Here is a 17,877-nt window from a genome sequence, read left to right as displayed (position 1 = left end):
AAGGCTTAACAGCCCCATTTTAGTTGGGTTTGGTGGTCATTTTAGACTTGTAAATAAAGGTTATGAAATGTGGACACTTATGAGAGAATTTGGTCTGTAGTGGATTATTTTGACCCTTTGTTGTGTAACCGTTCAGAGCTTGTAACGTCTGTTTATAATTTGCATTGGCTATGAAGTGTTTTCGAAAATATTTGCTTGTGGATCCCGAGTGAGACGCTTTTTCTAACCCGTTTTCTCTTTTGTAGGTCCTAAGGGACCATGGGAGGTTTCGGAGAGGCTGACCTTTGCGGACGGACATGTAAGGGTGCCACATGACTTAGGCAAAACTAACTAAGTCTGTGATAGTAAGGCCCTAGACATCAACGTAAATAATTTCAAGTGGTTTGGAGAGGATATAGAAGATATTTTAAAAGGCAGTCTATGACTTTTATCACTAAAGCAAGTATCACAATAAGTTTCAATTCTACTTGATTTGAAGGTTGGAAGGGAATAACGAGAAATCAACTATTATTGAATGAAAGAATAACTAAAGTGACGATACCATACGTTTATTAGAGCAACAACTGAAGCAAGAGTAATTGTTTGGGTGATTTATGAAGCTTCCGGTCATTCATAGATATTATCTTTATTTTGGTCTCGGACCAAGAATGCTCCTATACTCAAATATAAAAAGATCCTTCACAAGAAACAAGTCAAAAAAAAATTCAATAAAGATATTATTTTGTTTACAGAATTAAGAAACAAAGATGAGATTCATTCTAATATAATGTGTATATAAAATATCATTAAGTGTGAAAGTATTTGCATGTGAATTAAAGTGTTGTAGAACCAATGTGAGTAATAGGGATTCCGTTACCTTCACCAATGATGACGTCTTCATTGCCTCTATAGTTGTGAATAGATAAATTATATAAATGAGAGGTGATATAATGAGAAGTGCTAGAATCAATAATCCAATTGCTTAGATTAGTAGTTGGAGTAGTCATGATATTTGCTTGAGGTCAATTCGGTGTGATAATAGGCTTAGATCAAGATCGATAAACTTTTGTTGTGTATTCAATTTTATTACAAAGTTAGCAAATGACTTTAAATTTATTGTTATGTTGAGACACCAAAACGGCTAGTAGTTATAGTGGAAGTTATTTCTTGACTTTTTTGGATTGTAGTTGCCATCATTTCAGCCCGAGGGGGGGGGGGGGTGGGGTGGTTATCATATGTCCAAGAGCCATCTTATTCTATCCTTTATTGAAGTTCTTATTTGATTGCTCTTTCTTTTGGATTTTTGATTAAATTAAGTAGTGTTAGTTGGTCCCATCATTCTTTCTTCTCATTTTAGATATGTTTCATAATCAATCAACTTGTCATATAGTTTTTTAAATGATATAGGTGAGTCACGTGCCTATATTGTTGCAGCTAGTTTTTTATATTCATCTCCTAGGCCACTAAGAGTATGAATAATGAATTCTTCATTACTCAGGGGAACCTATTAAAGCTTGGTCATCTATAATAACTTTTAAATTTTACATATAATCAATAATAGTACTTTCCTCTTGGGTTATTTTTATTAAAGTATATTAAATACTTAACATACAAGCACGAGAGTGATTCTCAAAGGTGATTTGTAACTTGGACTATGACTTATATTAATCTATGTCATATAGTTTTTCAAATGATATGAGCCACATGCCTAAATTGCTACCGTTAGTTCTTTATTTTCATCTCCTAGGCCATTGAGAGTATGAACAATGACTTCTTCATCACTCAAGAGATGACCTATTAAAGCTAAATCATCTATAATAACTTTTAGATTTTACATATAATCAATAATAGTACTTTTTATTTTGGTTATTTTTATCAAGATAGATTAAAGACTTAGCATGCGAGCATGAGAGTGATTTGTGAAGGTGATTTGTAACTTGGATTATGTTTTTGATACAATGTTGCATGAAGAGATTAGTAGTGCTATGTGCCAATAACTAAGGCTTGAATGACTTATAGAATAAGATGATCTCGATGTAACCATATTTTGTGGTTATGATTTGTCATTAGGGTTGATTCTTTTGGTACTTGAATATTTTCGGATGGACAAACGATCGAGGAGGGCTCTGGCTCCAGCTTTAGTTCCAAGAATGGGTTGTGGGGAGGGTTCAAGAGTAGTAATTGGGAAGGGCTTTGGGAGCAACAATCGAGGAGGAGCAACGATCGACTCCTGCTTTAGGGAGGGGGGTGTCCGATTTAAGGAAAGACAATAATTGGGAAAGGGGAATGGCTTCAATAGCTGTTATGGAATGATTCCGATAGTTGTTGTGGAATAAAATAGAGTAGGCATCTTTGGTCGGCTGATGGGGAAGGGATAAGAGGAGGGAGGAAGAAAAGTCTTTCTCACTTGAAACAAGAGGACTGTGATCCCATGTAGAATAGAAAAAAAATTATCGTGAAGAGGAAGAATTTTATTCATTGAGGTGATACATATTTATATAAATTTTGAGAAAAGGATTTCTCTCAATTATACACTCAAATTACCTAATCAAATTAATTATTTAAATATATGATTAATCTTTAAATTATAAATTAATTAAAATAAAAAAATATTAGAATGTTATTCCATACATTATTTTGATCTTGTATCAGATATCACTTAAGCTCTATTGATAGACACGAGAGTTTTTGGTGTCAGGCTAAACCTATGACAAATCAAAATAGAAGACCTACCAGCTAAGGTGGATATTATTATTGTACTACGAGAACTAAAACCCTGCAGAGAGAGAGAGAGAGAGAGAGAGAGAGAGAGAGATTTGTAGGAAAAAGCAGCAGCTGACAACACATCAACTTCAGCTATATATATATCTTGACCTAATCATAGCTATCGAAATGGAACAAGGAAGGAAAGTAGAAGCTTAGAATGTTTGTCAGAAGAAGACAGCAAAAAATAGTTGTAACCTTCTGAGCTCTCTAATTGCTTGACTGCAAACGATTACCCATGACCTCAGAGACCTAATATTTCTGGCCTTTTTTGTTTCTATGGCATTGTGGTGAACTGTGGCATGTCACTCCATGCTGGGATTCCATCCCAATAGCTTGCGTTGATGTTGCAGTTGTTTTTGGTACTACTGTTGGTGCTGCAGTTAATTATACTGGTTGAAGGAGGCATGGCGTAAGAGCTCTCCAGGAACCATGTACTAACGTAAGCATTTGATGATCCACTGCCCTCACAAACATCATCTGTAGGTCTCTCTGCTACCCTAGAAGAGTTAAGCTTCTGCTGGTCCGGACCGTAAATGCGACTCTCTTTATGGGCTTCTCCTCCAAGGAGCATGTCCAGCCTCTGCTGCTGAAGCTTCCAATGGAGGTCATTGTTGATGGAGCTCAGGGATTCGACGGATGAAACAATGTTACCGCTGTTAGCAGCAGAGGATGAATTACCGCCGATTTCATTATACGCACCCACAGCAGGAGTGGCAGCAGAAGAGAATGTTGCACTGTGTGATATGTCCCTGAAGGTGATGAACTGGTTGCTGCTGAAGACCCCTGGTGCAGCTGGAGCGTACTGGAGCCTTGAGACAGGGGGCAGACCTATGTGGAAATCCATGGCCGTCGACGTGGGCACTCCATCGAGGAATTTGAGGCTACTGCCTATTTCAGGAACTCCGGAGAAGGAATCCAACGGAAGGAAGGACGACGCCGGAGACTTGGACTTATTGTTCTTGCGGCAGCCGCCACCCACGGGCACGTTCCGGAGTGCGCCGCCTTTGGTCCAGTACCTTCGACAGGTCCTGCAGAAGTGCCGCGGTTGGGACAGGCTGTAGTTGTTGTAGTAGCAGAATTTGGTGTTCGAAGAGTCACACCGCGGGCACTTGAGGCCTTTCTCCGGTGGCCGCACTGTCGCGGTGCTCTTGCAGCCACCCGAGCTTTGCAGGCCATCAGCCATATCCTTCTTTAGGGGGGTAACGGAGGAACAGTGACCTTTGGAGATGGCGAGGGAAATGGATACGAGGAAGGTGGGTGTCTTGTGGTCGTGCTAGTTTTCCTGCGGCGGAGGGAAAGAGCAAGCCCCCTACTAAACGGCTTCATGCATGCATGGGGATTAATAGGTAGAGGGAGGTTTGCTTGATGCTTGTGAGTGCCATCAAGTGGGAGATCGATCGCAAACTGTTCATCAAGTGGCTCTACAATTAGCTTGAGACAGGTGAGATGAACAGAGACTCTTCATGGAGATTTCTTTTGGGGGGGGAGGGGTGCGGGAGAGAGAGAGAGAGAGAGAGAGAGAGAGAGAGAGAGAGAGAGAGAGAGTAAAGCACGGGAAGCAGCAGAAGCTGAAGGATCTTAATAAAAGAAAGTGTAAACACAGACTAGGAAGAGAGTGTGAGGTGAGTGGCTAAGAAGAGAAAGGAGTGCAGACATAAAATATCAAGGAGAAAGGAAAGCCATCTGATTCCAACTGACTCTATACAAAAACAAGAGCCATGGTGGGAGTGCACTCTCATACAGATCAAGCTGCCATAAACTTATTCCACTTGCAATTCATTACCCTTCCACTTGATGTGATTCAACTAGAATCTACTGCCTAAGCTATAGTTTCACTGCTGCTTTTTGACCACTATATTTCCCCTCGGCGAACTCCCAACGGTGGGAGGAATCAAAGGTAGGAGCAGACTGCTACACAATGAGCAACAGTGTTAGACCCCATGCATCATGGGAGCTTGCAGATAAATAAAGTTCCTGTCAGGCTTGATAAAGATGATGCTCTGACTACTACTGGGCGGCCACAGCAGCAGTGCAGGCATGCAGCTTTCTCCTCCGAGAACAGAGGTCTTTGTCTCCTCTCTTCTACCCATCTTCTTACACACGTTTAAGAAGACTCGGATCATTAGTAGGAGCACTGTCTGTTCTCCACCTATTCATGTCAACCTTTGCCTCCTAAAATGCTCTTCCATTTTTCTATCATTTGGAATTTGCTGCAGTGACTGCAGGAGGCAAACAGGTACGGAGATCAGAGGGTGACAGGCTATGGAAAGGTAGGGCTTTCCATCTCTCTTCCTACTCGCGCAATCCGAGGAGGGGAGACCCGTGCCTTTCCCGTTCGTCATTTGGATGATATCTTTGGGAATAGGTAGGCATCTCAGAGCTCGGCTTTTCCCTTGGCTGACGTCGAACAGGGACGGAGGATCTGCCGCTCAACAGTAGAGCCGATGAAGCTATTTCAGAAACGGCAGTGTACCTCATTCCACCTAGACTGCCATCAGCGTCGTGTGACCATCAACAATGGCTTGTGCATTAATCCGGGAAGGCCAACAGTGCATGCAATTGGAATGGTAGTGCGCCAATGCCGTGGTGGAGTTGGGAATTGGAAGCTCGTGACTACAGGAGCTGGGATTCTCGTGAAGGAAGAGACCGGAGCTCATCAAACGCATCATCTAACTCATCCACTAATCATCATGCTCCCTCTTATCATGCCATTTGTTGCGTTGGTAGCAGAGAAGGAAAAGGAGAAGCTCCTGCCACACGATCTCAGGGATATAAATGCCATCTGGGTGAACAAGTTGGCGACACAGAGTAAAGGGTGCAAGTGCACGCAGGATCCGAGGGGTTCGTTTATGACAGTGATGGTAAAGATACATAGGACTGACACAACAAGCTGACCTCGCTTCAGGCTTCTTCTTCTTCGCGAAAAGAGCCCCCATGGCAAGATTCACTTACAATGAGAGGAAAAACAAAAAAAAAATTTATATACGAACAAATACAAGTAGATCGTAACATATAGTGAAATTAAATAAAAATCACAATCAAATATGATATTAAGATTTACGTAAAAAATTCTGGATAAAAACCACAAGGTAAATCAAAGATAACCCACTATAAAAATAATGAATATATAAATCTTAAAATATTTTACCCAAAACTCAAATAACAATTTCAAAAGAATAATTGAGATACAAAGATTACGTCACTGTGTATAATATCCAAACTCTCTATAAAGGATCTGATGAGATGATAACATTACTTAGATGATTAAGAAAAATCTCTTTGCGTTGTCTTTATCTTCTTCACTTTCCTTCTCTTATTTTTTTTATCTTTTTCTTCTATTTTTTGACTCAAATTGTTGCTGTAATTTTCTACCTCGTTGTTGTAAATTTTCTCCCTATTTTCATAGTCATCACACCCTCCTATTAGATATAGGATTAGATTAATGGAGAAATAGGCTATGGGTTATTAAAGTCCACTATGGTTACTTATGGGCTGTCAACCCAACATACAAGAACTAAAACTTTGTGTGGGCTTGCGATAAATATAGGGGTGTATTTTTACCCTACAAATTATACTGCAGTAATAAATAATTTATCCTACAGTTAACGAAGACAATATTAAACATATTTAGCCTACAACAAATAATATGCAGTAGTGCAGCAATGGTACTTTTAACTTGCAATCAACAACGGCTACAATATCTGAATCAAGATGATAATCTTGTAGGGACATACCAAAAAATTATGAAGATCAAGATTGAGTCAATTATAGAATTAGTCATTGTTTTTTTCCTCGTTTGTTTCTTGTATATCCAGTTAAGGTGATGGTTTAATTTATTGAAATCCTAATGGTCGTATGGAACTTTGGGTAATTACTTAAAAAATAATATGTTGGGCAGTTAAAAAATAATATAAAAAATAATTTTTATTATTATCGAGATAAGAATATTAAGATGGATATGTAAAGTCATTAGGAAAGTTAGAAAAAAAAATTTATTCAGGATCGATTTGATAGATGATAAGATGAGAAAGAATCGTCTAGAATGGTACGGACATGTACTTAAAAAAATATATAAATATAATAATTAAAAGAAATAAAATGATTAATATTAATGGTCAGAAGCGAGATAGAGTAAGATATATATATAAAAAAATCTTAACAAAAACTATAAATAAAATTTTAAATACTTTAAACTTAACTAAAAATATAATATTTTTATAAATCTCAAATATAAGGGACTTACGATCTCAAATAATCATACAACACTACCAAATACTTTATATGGTGGGTGTCATACCAGTCAACCAAAGCTTATGAGTCAAGTCAGAATTTGAATAGTGTGCAGTGAACGCAAAGTTCTTTTATTTTACTTCCAATCAGATTTTATTCTTTTTAAGAGAAAGATTTATATAGTTTAATATTTCTTGTCTATATCTATAGATAAAATTAGAAAAAAATATTTTCTCATAATCTCCCTATATGCACTAGAAAGAATTTTAGGAGTGCTCAAAATATTTCCTCATATCTTACTCTTATTAACACCTAATGATATATGATATATTTATGAAAATTAAAATTCTAATTCATAAGATTTCTTTCCTTCCCAGCAAAATCATTTCCATACTGGGATTCCTTGGAATACTTAGGCTCCAAGAATCCAAAAATATTTTGTAACCCAACAGATGATAGAAGTTGGTTATAGAAGAAGCTGCTAATGATCAAAGATAGGTGCACAGATTTATTAGCTTGGTCATGGCAGGAGGCACTCACTCTCAGTAGCAGGGTTAGTAATCTTAAGATGCTCCTACAAATGCATGAGTTGCATATGTGATTGCAATTCATCAATCATAGACAGTAGGAGATCTGCAACATTCTAAGTTTACCCAATTAGTCATAGATCTGAAGTTTATCCAAAATTTAGCTTCCCATGGCATCATCATCTGTGAATCAAAGCTTTACACAATCTCGCAGGTCTTTCTTTTCTGTGGATTTCATCCCATGCACACCTGATACTGAAACTATTAGATACTGCATTGATTGAAGGTTGTATCTGCCATGATGTAGTGGCAGTCATCACCAGGGAGAATGATCATTGTGATGACAACCATGATGACACGAACAATAAAGAAAGAATGTAGCTATTTACAAATCTTGGCTTCTAAGGAATGGCAACAGGATATCTCTTGTGCATATTTCATTCTCTGCAAGGTGATGGCATAAACCCCACTACCATTCTCTGGTTTTGTGGATATAAAAGCACCATCCACTGCATCATTCTCCTTTCATGCTTCCTGGATCGTGGTGACAAAGTTCATCAAGTTGGACTTCCACATGCAAACTATTCCATCCGCTTGAGATGAAAGAACGAAAGGAAGAAAGCAATGTTGGACTTTGCATTCGAATCAAATACAGATGAGAGATCCATTCAAAAGCTAATGTGGTAGTTGGAAATTTTGGTGGAAAATTAATGAACTTTAACGAAGAACAGTAGAGGAGAATAATAAATACACTCAAAAGTAAAGACTTTCATTCATAACAATCTCAGCTTACTTTTGAGACTATTATTCTTGCTTTCACAGTTCATGTTATCAATGCCACTCCAATCTATTTCTTCTATGTCACCTGAGATGACACCTACATGTTCTGAAAGAAAGCATGATAATTAAGTAATCAGAAAGCACTTGCATGAAGCTAGTTTAGGTTTACTGAAAAGCCAACACATCCTTACATGAGATCTCTTGTTTAGTTGGTGGCAAACAATTCCATTAGTTTAGGATGATGGAAGTGGTGGAGACTTGAGAAGGAATGGAAAAGAAGAACCAAGCTAATTAAAAGCTAAACCAACATCAGTAATATAATTTCATGTTTGAAATAAGGATCTCAATGCTCCATGCAATTATTGTGATTAATTTTTTTGTTGGACTTTGGTGAATGGCATATGTCTACAACTCTTTAAATTAGTGGAGAGAGCAAGTACTAGTTCCCAAACTAAATTAATGATTATAATTCAATTATGTCTTTGTCTCTTTGGGACCTCTTATTATTTCAATTGCCAATGATGGCTTGGTTGGAGCAATGTCACTTTCAGAGCTGCATTTTGATTTGAAAGAAAAGACATTTATGCTTTCTACTTCCATTTTGTCCCCATGGGCTATGGCTTTTGATGCGAGTGGCATTGTGAAGCCACTAAAAATAAACTACTACACTGCTGCAAAAATAAAAGAAATTAGTATAGAATAAACCTAATTCAATCTAATTTATTGGATCAAACAACAATAATGAATACTTTTTTCATTATTAAGTTTTGTATAAGACAATATCCTTAATTAAATCAAGAATGTTTAGATTTTCATTTGTAGATATTATCATTATAATCTTTCCACATCTCCTACATCTACTTATACTAAAACTACTAATTGCCCCATCCTATTTAACTACAAGATCTATAGACCTTGTTAAAACATATTTCTTCTTTATTTTATTTCCTATTATAGATATATTTAATTGTAAATTTATTGGATGTGGACACTAAAAATCCATGCATTGATGTAGTTATTGTCCTATAGGAGAAAAAAAAAGAGGTAAAAAGAAAGAATTGATTAAAGTCAGTTGGAGTGTCACTCTTTAGATCTTGTTTTGATGATCGATAGTGATCATGGCAATTGCATACATTCTATTTATGTTGTGTATGACTTGGCAATATCCATGCTCAAGCTTAATGTTGATGCTACATTTCTCTTTCTCCTTATTCTTGCTTAATTAACAAAGGTGCTCAAGAAATGTCATAGAGATTGATGGTAATGCACACCTAACATTCAACATATCTGACAAATTAGTCTTGAAAACTTCATCCCATGTATAGTGATGATAGCAACTATTTAATTTAGCATTTCTTTCTTTTCTCTCTCTTAAGAAGAACCATTAATATGCTTCTATGGTCGATCTATTATCTAAATGCATGGACTTCAATAAATATAATCGTAGCAAAAGGTTCCTTTTTCATTGCATAAATGCCGCATTAAAATTAACAAAATTCAAATATCTTTTTTTTTCCTTTAAAATGTCTATATGCATAACAAGATTTATTTTAAATGTTATTATGATATAAAAAACTGTCCATTGTGATATAAAATGATAAATCATCAATGTGCATAAAACACTGTCGATAAATTCGTATAATTAAAACAAAATTACAAATGCACCTTTGGAGATGAAAATGTTTTTATGTAACAATTAAAGGTTAGCATAATGTCAATGGTAATATCATATAAAGTGATAAATGATCAATGTGCATAAAACAACCCCGATAAATTCGTATAATTAAAACAAAATTACAAATGCACCTCTCCATAATTTAACCCATGCCAAAAAACTTTGAGATAAAAACGTTTTTATGTAAGAATTAAAGGTTAGCATAATGTGAATGGTAATGTCCACTGTGATATAAATTGATAAATGATCAATGTGCATAAACACCCCATAAAATTAAAACAAAATTACAAATGCACCTCTCCATAATTTAACCCACACCAAAAAACTTTGAGATGAAAATGCTTTTATGTAAGAATTAATTATATGGTAATAAACAAGTGGTCTAAGTAAAAAAAAAAAGAAGAATATATTACATTTTCTCGTCGATAGGACTAACAACTAAACGAAGTTTTGTTTGTCTTGCTATGCTCCTCCTCTTATGATGAGGACAAAGAAGTTGCTCAATTTCTTGCCTCCTACTAATAAAAAAGAAATATTTCCAATTCAATACCTAAAAGAGGTAAATATATAATTAATTTGTATGCATATACATATGTAAAAAAATAAAAAAATACATTAAATTTAGCTAATGATAAGCCAAGAATATTTGCATCAATATCATTACATTTAAGTGAGGTCTAAAAAATTTAAAATTCTTAGGTAAGATAATATCCATAAATAAAAAAAAAGATAAAAAAAATATTTATTTTTGTAAAAAATGATCAATCTCTTTAGTTACTAAGATTCACTTAATACAAATAAAATAAAAATATTGTTTATGTGAAGTTAATGCATAGAAAAGATATATAGCCTTTCATAAACTACATTAAAAGTCAATAATTGACCATCCATGATCAGTCTCGTTTTGCCATCACCCATTATTTGATTTCATAAGACTATATATGCAACAGAAGCAAAATAAGTATATCTTACATTTTCTATCTAAAATTGTCAAGCAATGTTCCCAAACATACGAAAAATAAATAATGTCCAAGTAAACTATTATCCTTATCCAAATTAATGAATGTGGATCCAAATATATATATATATATATATATATATATATATATATATATATATATATATATATATATATATATATATATATATATATATATATATATATATATATATATATATATATATAATCGATGCAAATTCATGGAATGAAAAAAGGTGCATATTTACTTTGTCAAAAAAATTTCAATTATATTTGAGCAAATGTTTCATTAGCAAAAAGGATGGCTTCATTATTAATGGAAATTAGCTAACCAAATTAATGGTTGGCCCGAGACAGCAGTGCTCGCGCGACCGAGCGTCGACTTGCCAATGGGAGACCGTGCTTTGTGTGTTTGGTCGCTGGGCGAAAACACATAATCCCAACTTATGAATCCAAACCAATGGATAACTGCCACGTACTATTCTTAGTCCTTCTACCCAATTTACCTTCCCCTCTTTTTGCTCCTATTTTCTTTAATATATATATATATATATATATATATATATATATATATATATACAAAGATTTACACATCTATCTATCTATCTATCTATCTGTAAGCGTGTATATAATAATAAAACAATACATGCTTTCTCCTCCTGTCGTTGTTTAAGAGTTTCTTCTCTTTCTTCTCTCGCTCTCAACCGCCTCCTACTCTGGATCCGATCTTGGAGGACCCCCCTCCACTCCGACGACGGCGATGGCATCAGCGCTCACATGAGCCGCATCTCCGAGGACTCGCTGATCTCTTCGAGGAATTCTACGGCGGCGTCGTTGCTTCTCCGGCGCGGGAGGAGCCTCGTCAGCAGAGGGCGGGTGTCGGCGGAGGGGGACGGCTTGGAGCTGGATCTTTTCTCCAGAAGCCGCATCGCTGGCCCTCCTATCGGATCTGCCTCCGGATCCGACGTCCAGGAAGGTCCCGGCTGTTGTTCTAGTTGAATTTGTTGCTTTTCCCTTCTCGTCGCTGCGTTTGCCGATTCATCTTTTTTCTGCTGGTGGTGGCCCTAGGATCTAACAAATTTGTTGGGGAAGCCAATATTGGGAGGATCGGCATGGATGATTTGCTGGATGCCGACATCGGGAAGCACGATTACGATTGGTAAATATTGCAATTTGAAGCTTTTCTAGATTCTTGGTAAGGTTTTGTAAGATTCCTGAATCATTGATGTCAAAGGCCGTGTTTTCACTGAATCATTGATGTCAACTTTGTTGTATGTTTTTTGGTGAGTTGGATGTTTTAGATATATCCCCAAGTTGACATATTTAGAAACTAGTTATTACTGGTGCTGTTTCAAATAAAGATTTACTAAAGGTCAACAACATCGATAGAGTGTGAAAAATGCAACCTTTGGTAATTTTCAACCATCTGAACTACCATGCCCATTCGGGAAGGCAATGTTGAGTATTTCCTGATTGGATCCAGGACAGTGTGATTTTAAGTACAAGCGTTTATAACATAATATCAGATGCTAAAAAAGGATCATGTTGAGATTTCTTCAGATATTTTGAGAGAAAAATGACAGTGAAAGAATGAAGATCATATTTCTGAGTTCATGATGTTAAATTGTTATGTAGGAGCATTCTCCCTTTACTGATAATGTCCTATACTGTGTCTTTTCAGTGTCGGATAAGGAAGTTGCAAAACTGGCATATTAAACCCTGCATGTCTTCAATGAGAATGCTTTCAGTTAGGCATGACTAGGAACCATCAAATGAGTACAACACATCCAATATTTACCAAGATTTCATCAGATGGAAAATACAATTTCTCCAAAAGAGAATTGGAATAGATGTGTAAATCACAATCTTAATATTGTATATGAGCTCTATGTGGGTGAATTTTTGAAAGGTCCATTGCATACAGTGTAATCTTCTCAGCAATAATTTGAGCCACTATTGGTGGTAACTAAAAAATGTATTTTTCTTCCTAGGAAATGAAATCAAATATGCATGATTTCAGGGATTTCTTGTATTCTTGTATCATCCTATGCTAGTTTGTATTTCACCTATTTCCAAATGTCCAGACTTTAGATGAAACTAAATTGTGCAGTACTCCAATGTTTCTTAGTATATTAAATATTGATCTTAAAGAGCTACGTATCTTTTTATCCATCTCTAAACTAAGTTTTCTTTGCAGTTCTTTCTTTACATAGTGAACAGAATTACAGCCCTTCTTGTGGCTATAACTAGTCTAAAATATATAAAAAAAAAGATTGTGTGTTCAACATTGTATCCAATAAGGTGTATGAGGCACTTATAACCTAGCAAAGCTGAATTACTTGCACTTAGCATGACCAGTTGTGCATGTTATAAACATATTTGAGTTTAAGAAATATTCATCTTCACTTTAGCAACTGTAATTTCTCCTGTCATTAAGATATTGATGCTGCTAGAACTAAAATTCTGTATTCTTTCTTTTCTTTGCATTACAAGTTGACTATTTTTTATTGACATCATTAATGAAATTTGAAGCTGATTACTTGTCAATTCAAATTAACTGTTAACAGGCTTCTAACTCCCCCTGGAACACCTCAGGCTGCTCCATTGGTTTCTAGTGAGAGTCAGTTACCTACTGTGGCACCTAAGCGTAGTTCTACTGCTAGATCATCCTCAACTACAAGAGCATCTAGGGTTTGTATATTCTACAGTGGCATTTACTATTTCAGTGACATTCTTCATATATTCTTCGTAGAAGTTTCTTAGTCAAAATGTTTGTTCATCCTTTAGTACCATAAAGCTGATATGATTTGAACATGTTATTCTTTTAATATGCCAATCTTTTTGTTGAATCTAATTAGATGATTGGTGAGCCTCAATGTTCATGACCAAAACTAGAAAATTTCTATGACGTGAAAAGTTCAGAGCACTCATGTCTCAGTACTAACCTTCATCCTAATGCTCATTTCCTTAACAAATGTTGAACTTCATACTTACCTGCTTGTTTGGACCAGCATCTAAGATTTATTAGATTAATAATTATAATCTCTTGTAAACTCTTCACTTTGTTGGATTCATATGCGTAATTTTATGATTTCTTGGACCATGTAGCTTAACTCAAATAGTTGAGACATTATAGTTTCTTATTGTTATTATTGATTGCATATGCACAAATTACAGGAGAATAATTCTCCAAACTTAGTGGTCTTCATAATGGTTATTTAACATGCAAGTAGCCTAAAGAGGAGGCCTTTACATGCAATTAATCTATTTAGGCAAGGCTCTTGGGATGCTACAATACCTAATAAGATGGTTAAAAATTGGAGCACTATATATATTGTTGTTAGTTTCTGAGTGATTTTTATTTAATTTCTATTCAGGATATGGTTTGAAAGCATACCTTTCATTTTGTTAAAGTAAACTTACTATTACTCATCTTAATTGGATTGAGTTTCTTTATATGATGACACATATTTGACTTGCTATTTAGTTATTGAAGGTAGAAAGTTTCATTGCACAATGTATCAATGAGTTTTCTTATAAGAAGCTCATTTTTTTACTTCTACTAACATTTTCTTTTTTAGTTGTATTGGAATCTGTATATTTTCCTAGGGGAACCCTTATGATAGGGTAGGAATCCAACAAGTATCTCATATATTCTTGAAAAATTAAAGAAATTCTTAACTTGAGACAAAAATTTATTATAGAAAAAACTCGTAGGGCTAGAATCAATGCATTGATTTTCTCTGCAATCATTTTGCATCATGTGCTTTTTATGATGGATACCAGTGCACAAAATCCCTTGATCCATTTGTTGTTTGTACATATAAAATGCTAGCACAAGGGGGTCTTGATAATGCATCTCACTCTTCTATCTGCTGTGCAGCTTTCTGTTTCTCAAACAGAGAATGGCCATTCTGTAAGACCTGCTAGAAGTAGTTCGGTCACTCGTGCTTCTGTCTCATCTAGCTATGTATCTAATAACAATCGAACCTCAGTCCTCAATACTAGCTCTGCTTCGGTCACCTCAAGGCCATCAACCCCAAGCAAGAGACCGGTTACCCCTTCAGCTGCAAAGTCATCGACCCCAGTCTCTCGTCCTGTGCCGATCCGTTCATCCACTCCTCAAAAAACCCGACCAACCTCTGTCTCTCCAGGTCTTAAATCTGAACCATCACAGAATTCTAGGCCTGCAACTCCAACCTCTAGATCTCAAATTTCTACCAGTGTAAACTCAAACTCTAGTTCCATAGTAGCACGTTTGACTTCCCGGCCGTCAACGCCCACTCGTCAGCCCATTGCTCGAACAACAACACCAACCTCGACTGTAGGGCGGTCCCCATCTGTTGGGCGTTTGCCAGTTAGCAATGGTCGAGTTCCACATTCAACATCTTCTTCTCGCCCCAGCTCTCCTAATCCACGGCCTCGGGCTCCAGTAAATTCAGCATCTTCTTCTCGTCCGAGCTCTCCAAATCCACGGCCTCGGGCTCCAGCAAATACAGTATCTTCATCTCGTCCCAGCTCCCCAAATCCACGGCCTAGGGCTCCAGTGCGGCCAATTAATCTCCCAGATTTTCCCAATGATGTGCCACCAAACCTAAGGACAAAGTTGCCTGAGCGTCCTCTATCTGCTGGCAGGGCACGTCCAGGAATGGCACTTACCATCCGAGCTAGTTCGAATTCTGAACCAGTGGTTCCTTCTGTTACAAACCGGAGGCTATCTTTACCAATTATTTCTCGGAGCAAGTTCCCAGAAAATCCACCAAAAGCTCCTCTACATAGCAATGGACACTATGCTAATTCATCTGATAACCAAAAGCCTGTGGGTTCTGAAGCTGGACCTCGCAGGAATATTAAACCGGTTTCCTCTACAGAGAACACCGGATTTGGAAGAACAATCTCAAAGAAGTCACTCGACATGGCTATTAAGCATATGGTATGCTCCAGTTATTTTTATGCATGCAGAAATTTGAATTAAGCATTTAAGTTTCCTGCAAAAGAGTTTCTGTTTCCTGCTTTGTCTGCAATGAGCTAAAGCGGGATAATGACATAGTTCATAGATGCTTAATATATAGTAGATCAAACTTCTGAGGTCTTCTTTATGTGTGGGTGTAGGACATTCGACAAAGCTTGGGGGGCATTCGGGGTGCATCAATCTTTCCTCATAGTATCCGGTCTGCAGTTCCCAAAGGTCGAACTGCTCGAGTGTCAGAGACCATTGTTCCTGTCTCTAATGATGAAATCCTTGCCGAAAATGGTAGTTATGATGGAACCTCTGGGGACTTCAATGGAGGCGTATTGTATAACATGAACACTAGTACCAAGTCTCCAGACAGGGAAAACCTTATGAGAAGGGAGAGAATGAATGACATAGATCTATATGGTAGCTACAGGTACGATGCGATGCTGACAAAAGAGGACTTAAAGAATGCAAGCTGGCTTCTAAGTGCCGATGATAAATCTGATCAAGGCTCTCTGTTTGATCACCGATTTGAGCCTCTTCCGGAACCTTTTTGATCCTCTATAACAGTTTGGTTCTTGTTCTCTGTGCTCCGTGCATTTGTGATGGTTGATTGGTGATATGCTGTTCTGTTGTTTGGTAACCCATGTTTTATCAAAGGCTTGTTTCTCTTTATTACTAGAGGCTGTTGATGTGGATATATGTTTTATCCAATTGATATTAACAGATCAGAATACCTGATCCAATCCACAATGTAATACATATTCCATTTTGGTTCCTAAGACTGATGTTATTGTCAAACATTGGTTTTATTGTAATGGCTAATTTAGTGGACTGGTGACAGTTCCAGTGTGCCATGTAGAACCTGTTTCATCGTAGCTAGCAGAGAGTCTTTATACATATATATTGGTGATGTAATAGTAACAATATAGATATGTAAAAACATCCACTTGTTTTCACTTCTGGTCACTTCCATTGATTAGGTTGTCCCCAGGAATTCAAATACTTCACCACAACTCCCTAAGGTCAAGCAAAGACTATATTATACCTATTTATGTTACCTATCACATCTTATCATGAACATCAATAATGCCCACATTTTGTAAGTGTTAGAAGAATCATTATTGAGATCAAAATTCATAGGATGAGTTGATTCCTGATTGAAAGTTGAAACAAATGCCATCTCTCTCTCTCTCTCTCTCTCTTTCTTTTATTTTTTTTCACAACCACAAGAGTTAAGAATAAGGCCATTCCCAATATGAATGCAATGGATCCATATTGTACTTCTCAGTTCTTAATCACTGCCGTAAAATACTACTAATCACTGCATGGAAATTAGGTTTTCCTCCTTGGTAGGGCTGAATTGAATTATTACTATTCCTTTGACAGGAGTGAGGTGAAAAGATGGCGCCAGTTCTGTTCTTATGGTATCTATCTATTATCCAATATGAATGCGTTGTTGATGAAGTGTGTAATAAATGCTTCCTATCAATTACCCAACAGGGATGAACATGTAACTACTTTGTGCATTTCTTCACAAGGATTTGAGCTTCAACTGGAAGAAGAGAAATTTTATATTGTCCAGAAGGTCAAGTTTTGGTCAACATGTGGTGTTCATGCAAGTGATACACACAATGAAATTTATTTTTGCTAGAACAATTAAGTAGGAAAACTTGGGAAATCCTGTGTGTTGTTGATCAGTGGAGCACAGAAAAAGAATGATTATTATTTCCCGCATGCTTCAACCAATTTCTTCCATAATTTATATATTATTTCTTCCTATAATCGTAGCACTATCATATGAATATTTTATCCTTGGTTATAAAATTATTCAAAAATTGAAGTTAATTGATAAGACCGAGCTATTCATTTTTATCATTAGTACTCCCCCTATTGAGGTGGTCGAATATAAAATTTATTTTAAGCTTATTTTTATGTTAAATTTTAAGAGTCTATCAATCCATTAAAAAGCTTAACTCAAATA

General features: G+C 36.4%; 2 protein-coding genes across 2 annotated transcripts; one reads left to right on the top strand and one right to left on the bottom strand.

Annotated features, from left to right (window-relative positions):
• Positions 1 to 2,815: 2,815 nt before the first annotated feature.
• LOC103989778 (dof zinc finger protein DOF5.7-like) lies at positions 2,816 to 4,216 on the bottom strand. Its single transcript, XM_009408727.3, has one exon. It carries the CDS (start codon positions 3,926 to 3,928, stop codon positions 3,020 to 3,022), a length of 909 nt encoding a protein of 302 aa, XP_009407002.2. The 5' UTR covers positions 3,929 to 4,216; the 3' UTR covers positions 2,816 to 3,019.
• A 7,374-nt stretch (positions 4,217 to 11,590) lies between these two features.
• On the top strand, positions 11,591 to 16,750 carry LOC135615398 (uncharacterized). The gene is made up of 5 exons (XM_065113831.1): positions 11,591 to 11,912; positions 12,005 to 12,095; positions 13,504 to 13,627; positions 14,820 to 15,869; positions 16,049 to 16,750. The coding sequence occupies exons 1-5, from the start codon at positions 11,714 to 11,716 to the stop codon at positions 16,448 to 16,450; spliced, it is 1,866 nt and encodes a 621-aa protein (XP_064969903.1). The 5' UTR covers positions 11,591 to 11,713; the 3' UTR covers positions 16,451 to 16,750.
• Positions 16,751 to 17,877: the final 1,127 nt, after the last annotated feature.

This window comes from Musa acuminata, chromosome BXJ2-6, assembly GCF_036884655.1.
Source record: "Musa acuminata AAA Group cultivar baxijiao chromosome BXJ2-6, Cavendish_Baxijiao_AAA, whole genome shotgun sequence".
Classification (NCBI taxonomy): domain Eukaryota; kingdom Viridiplantae; phylum Streptophyta; class Magnoliopsida; order Zingiberales; family Musaceae; genus Musa; species Musa acuminata.
The sequence above is the reverse complement of the archived record's forward strand: the minus strand, read 5'-3'. Positions and strand labels throughout refer to the sequence as shown.

What these genes read in the sequence shown, in the direction of transcription:
- LOC103989778 (XM_009408727.3), bottom strand. Translation starts at nt 3,928, where the DNA reads ATGGCTGATGGCCTGCAAAGCTCGGGTGGCTGCAAGAGCACCGCGACA.
- LOC135615398 (XM_065113831.1), top strand. Translation starts at nt 11,714, where the DNA reads ATGAGCCGCATCTCCGAGGACTCGCTGATCTCTTCGAGGAATTCTACG. An exon ending in GGGAAGCACGATTACGATTG is followed by an intron (nt 12,096 to 13,503) that starts GTAAATATTGCA and finishes AACTGTTAACAG; the next exon opens with GCTTCTAACTCCCCCTGGAA. An exon ending in ACATGGCTATTAAGCATATG is followed by an intron (nt 15,870 to 16,048) that starts GTATGCTCCAGT and finishes GTGTGGGTGTAG; the next exon opens with GACATTCGACAAAGCTTGGG.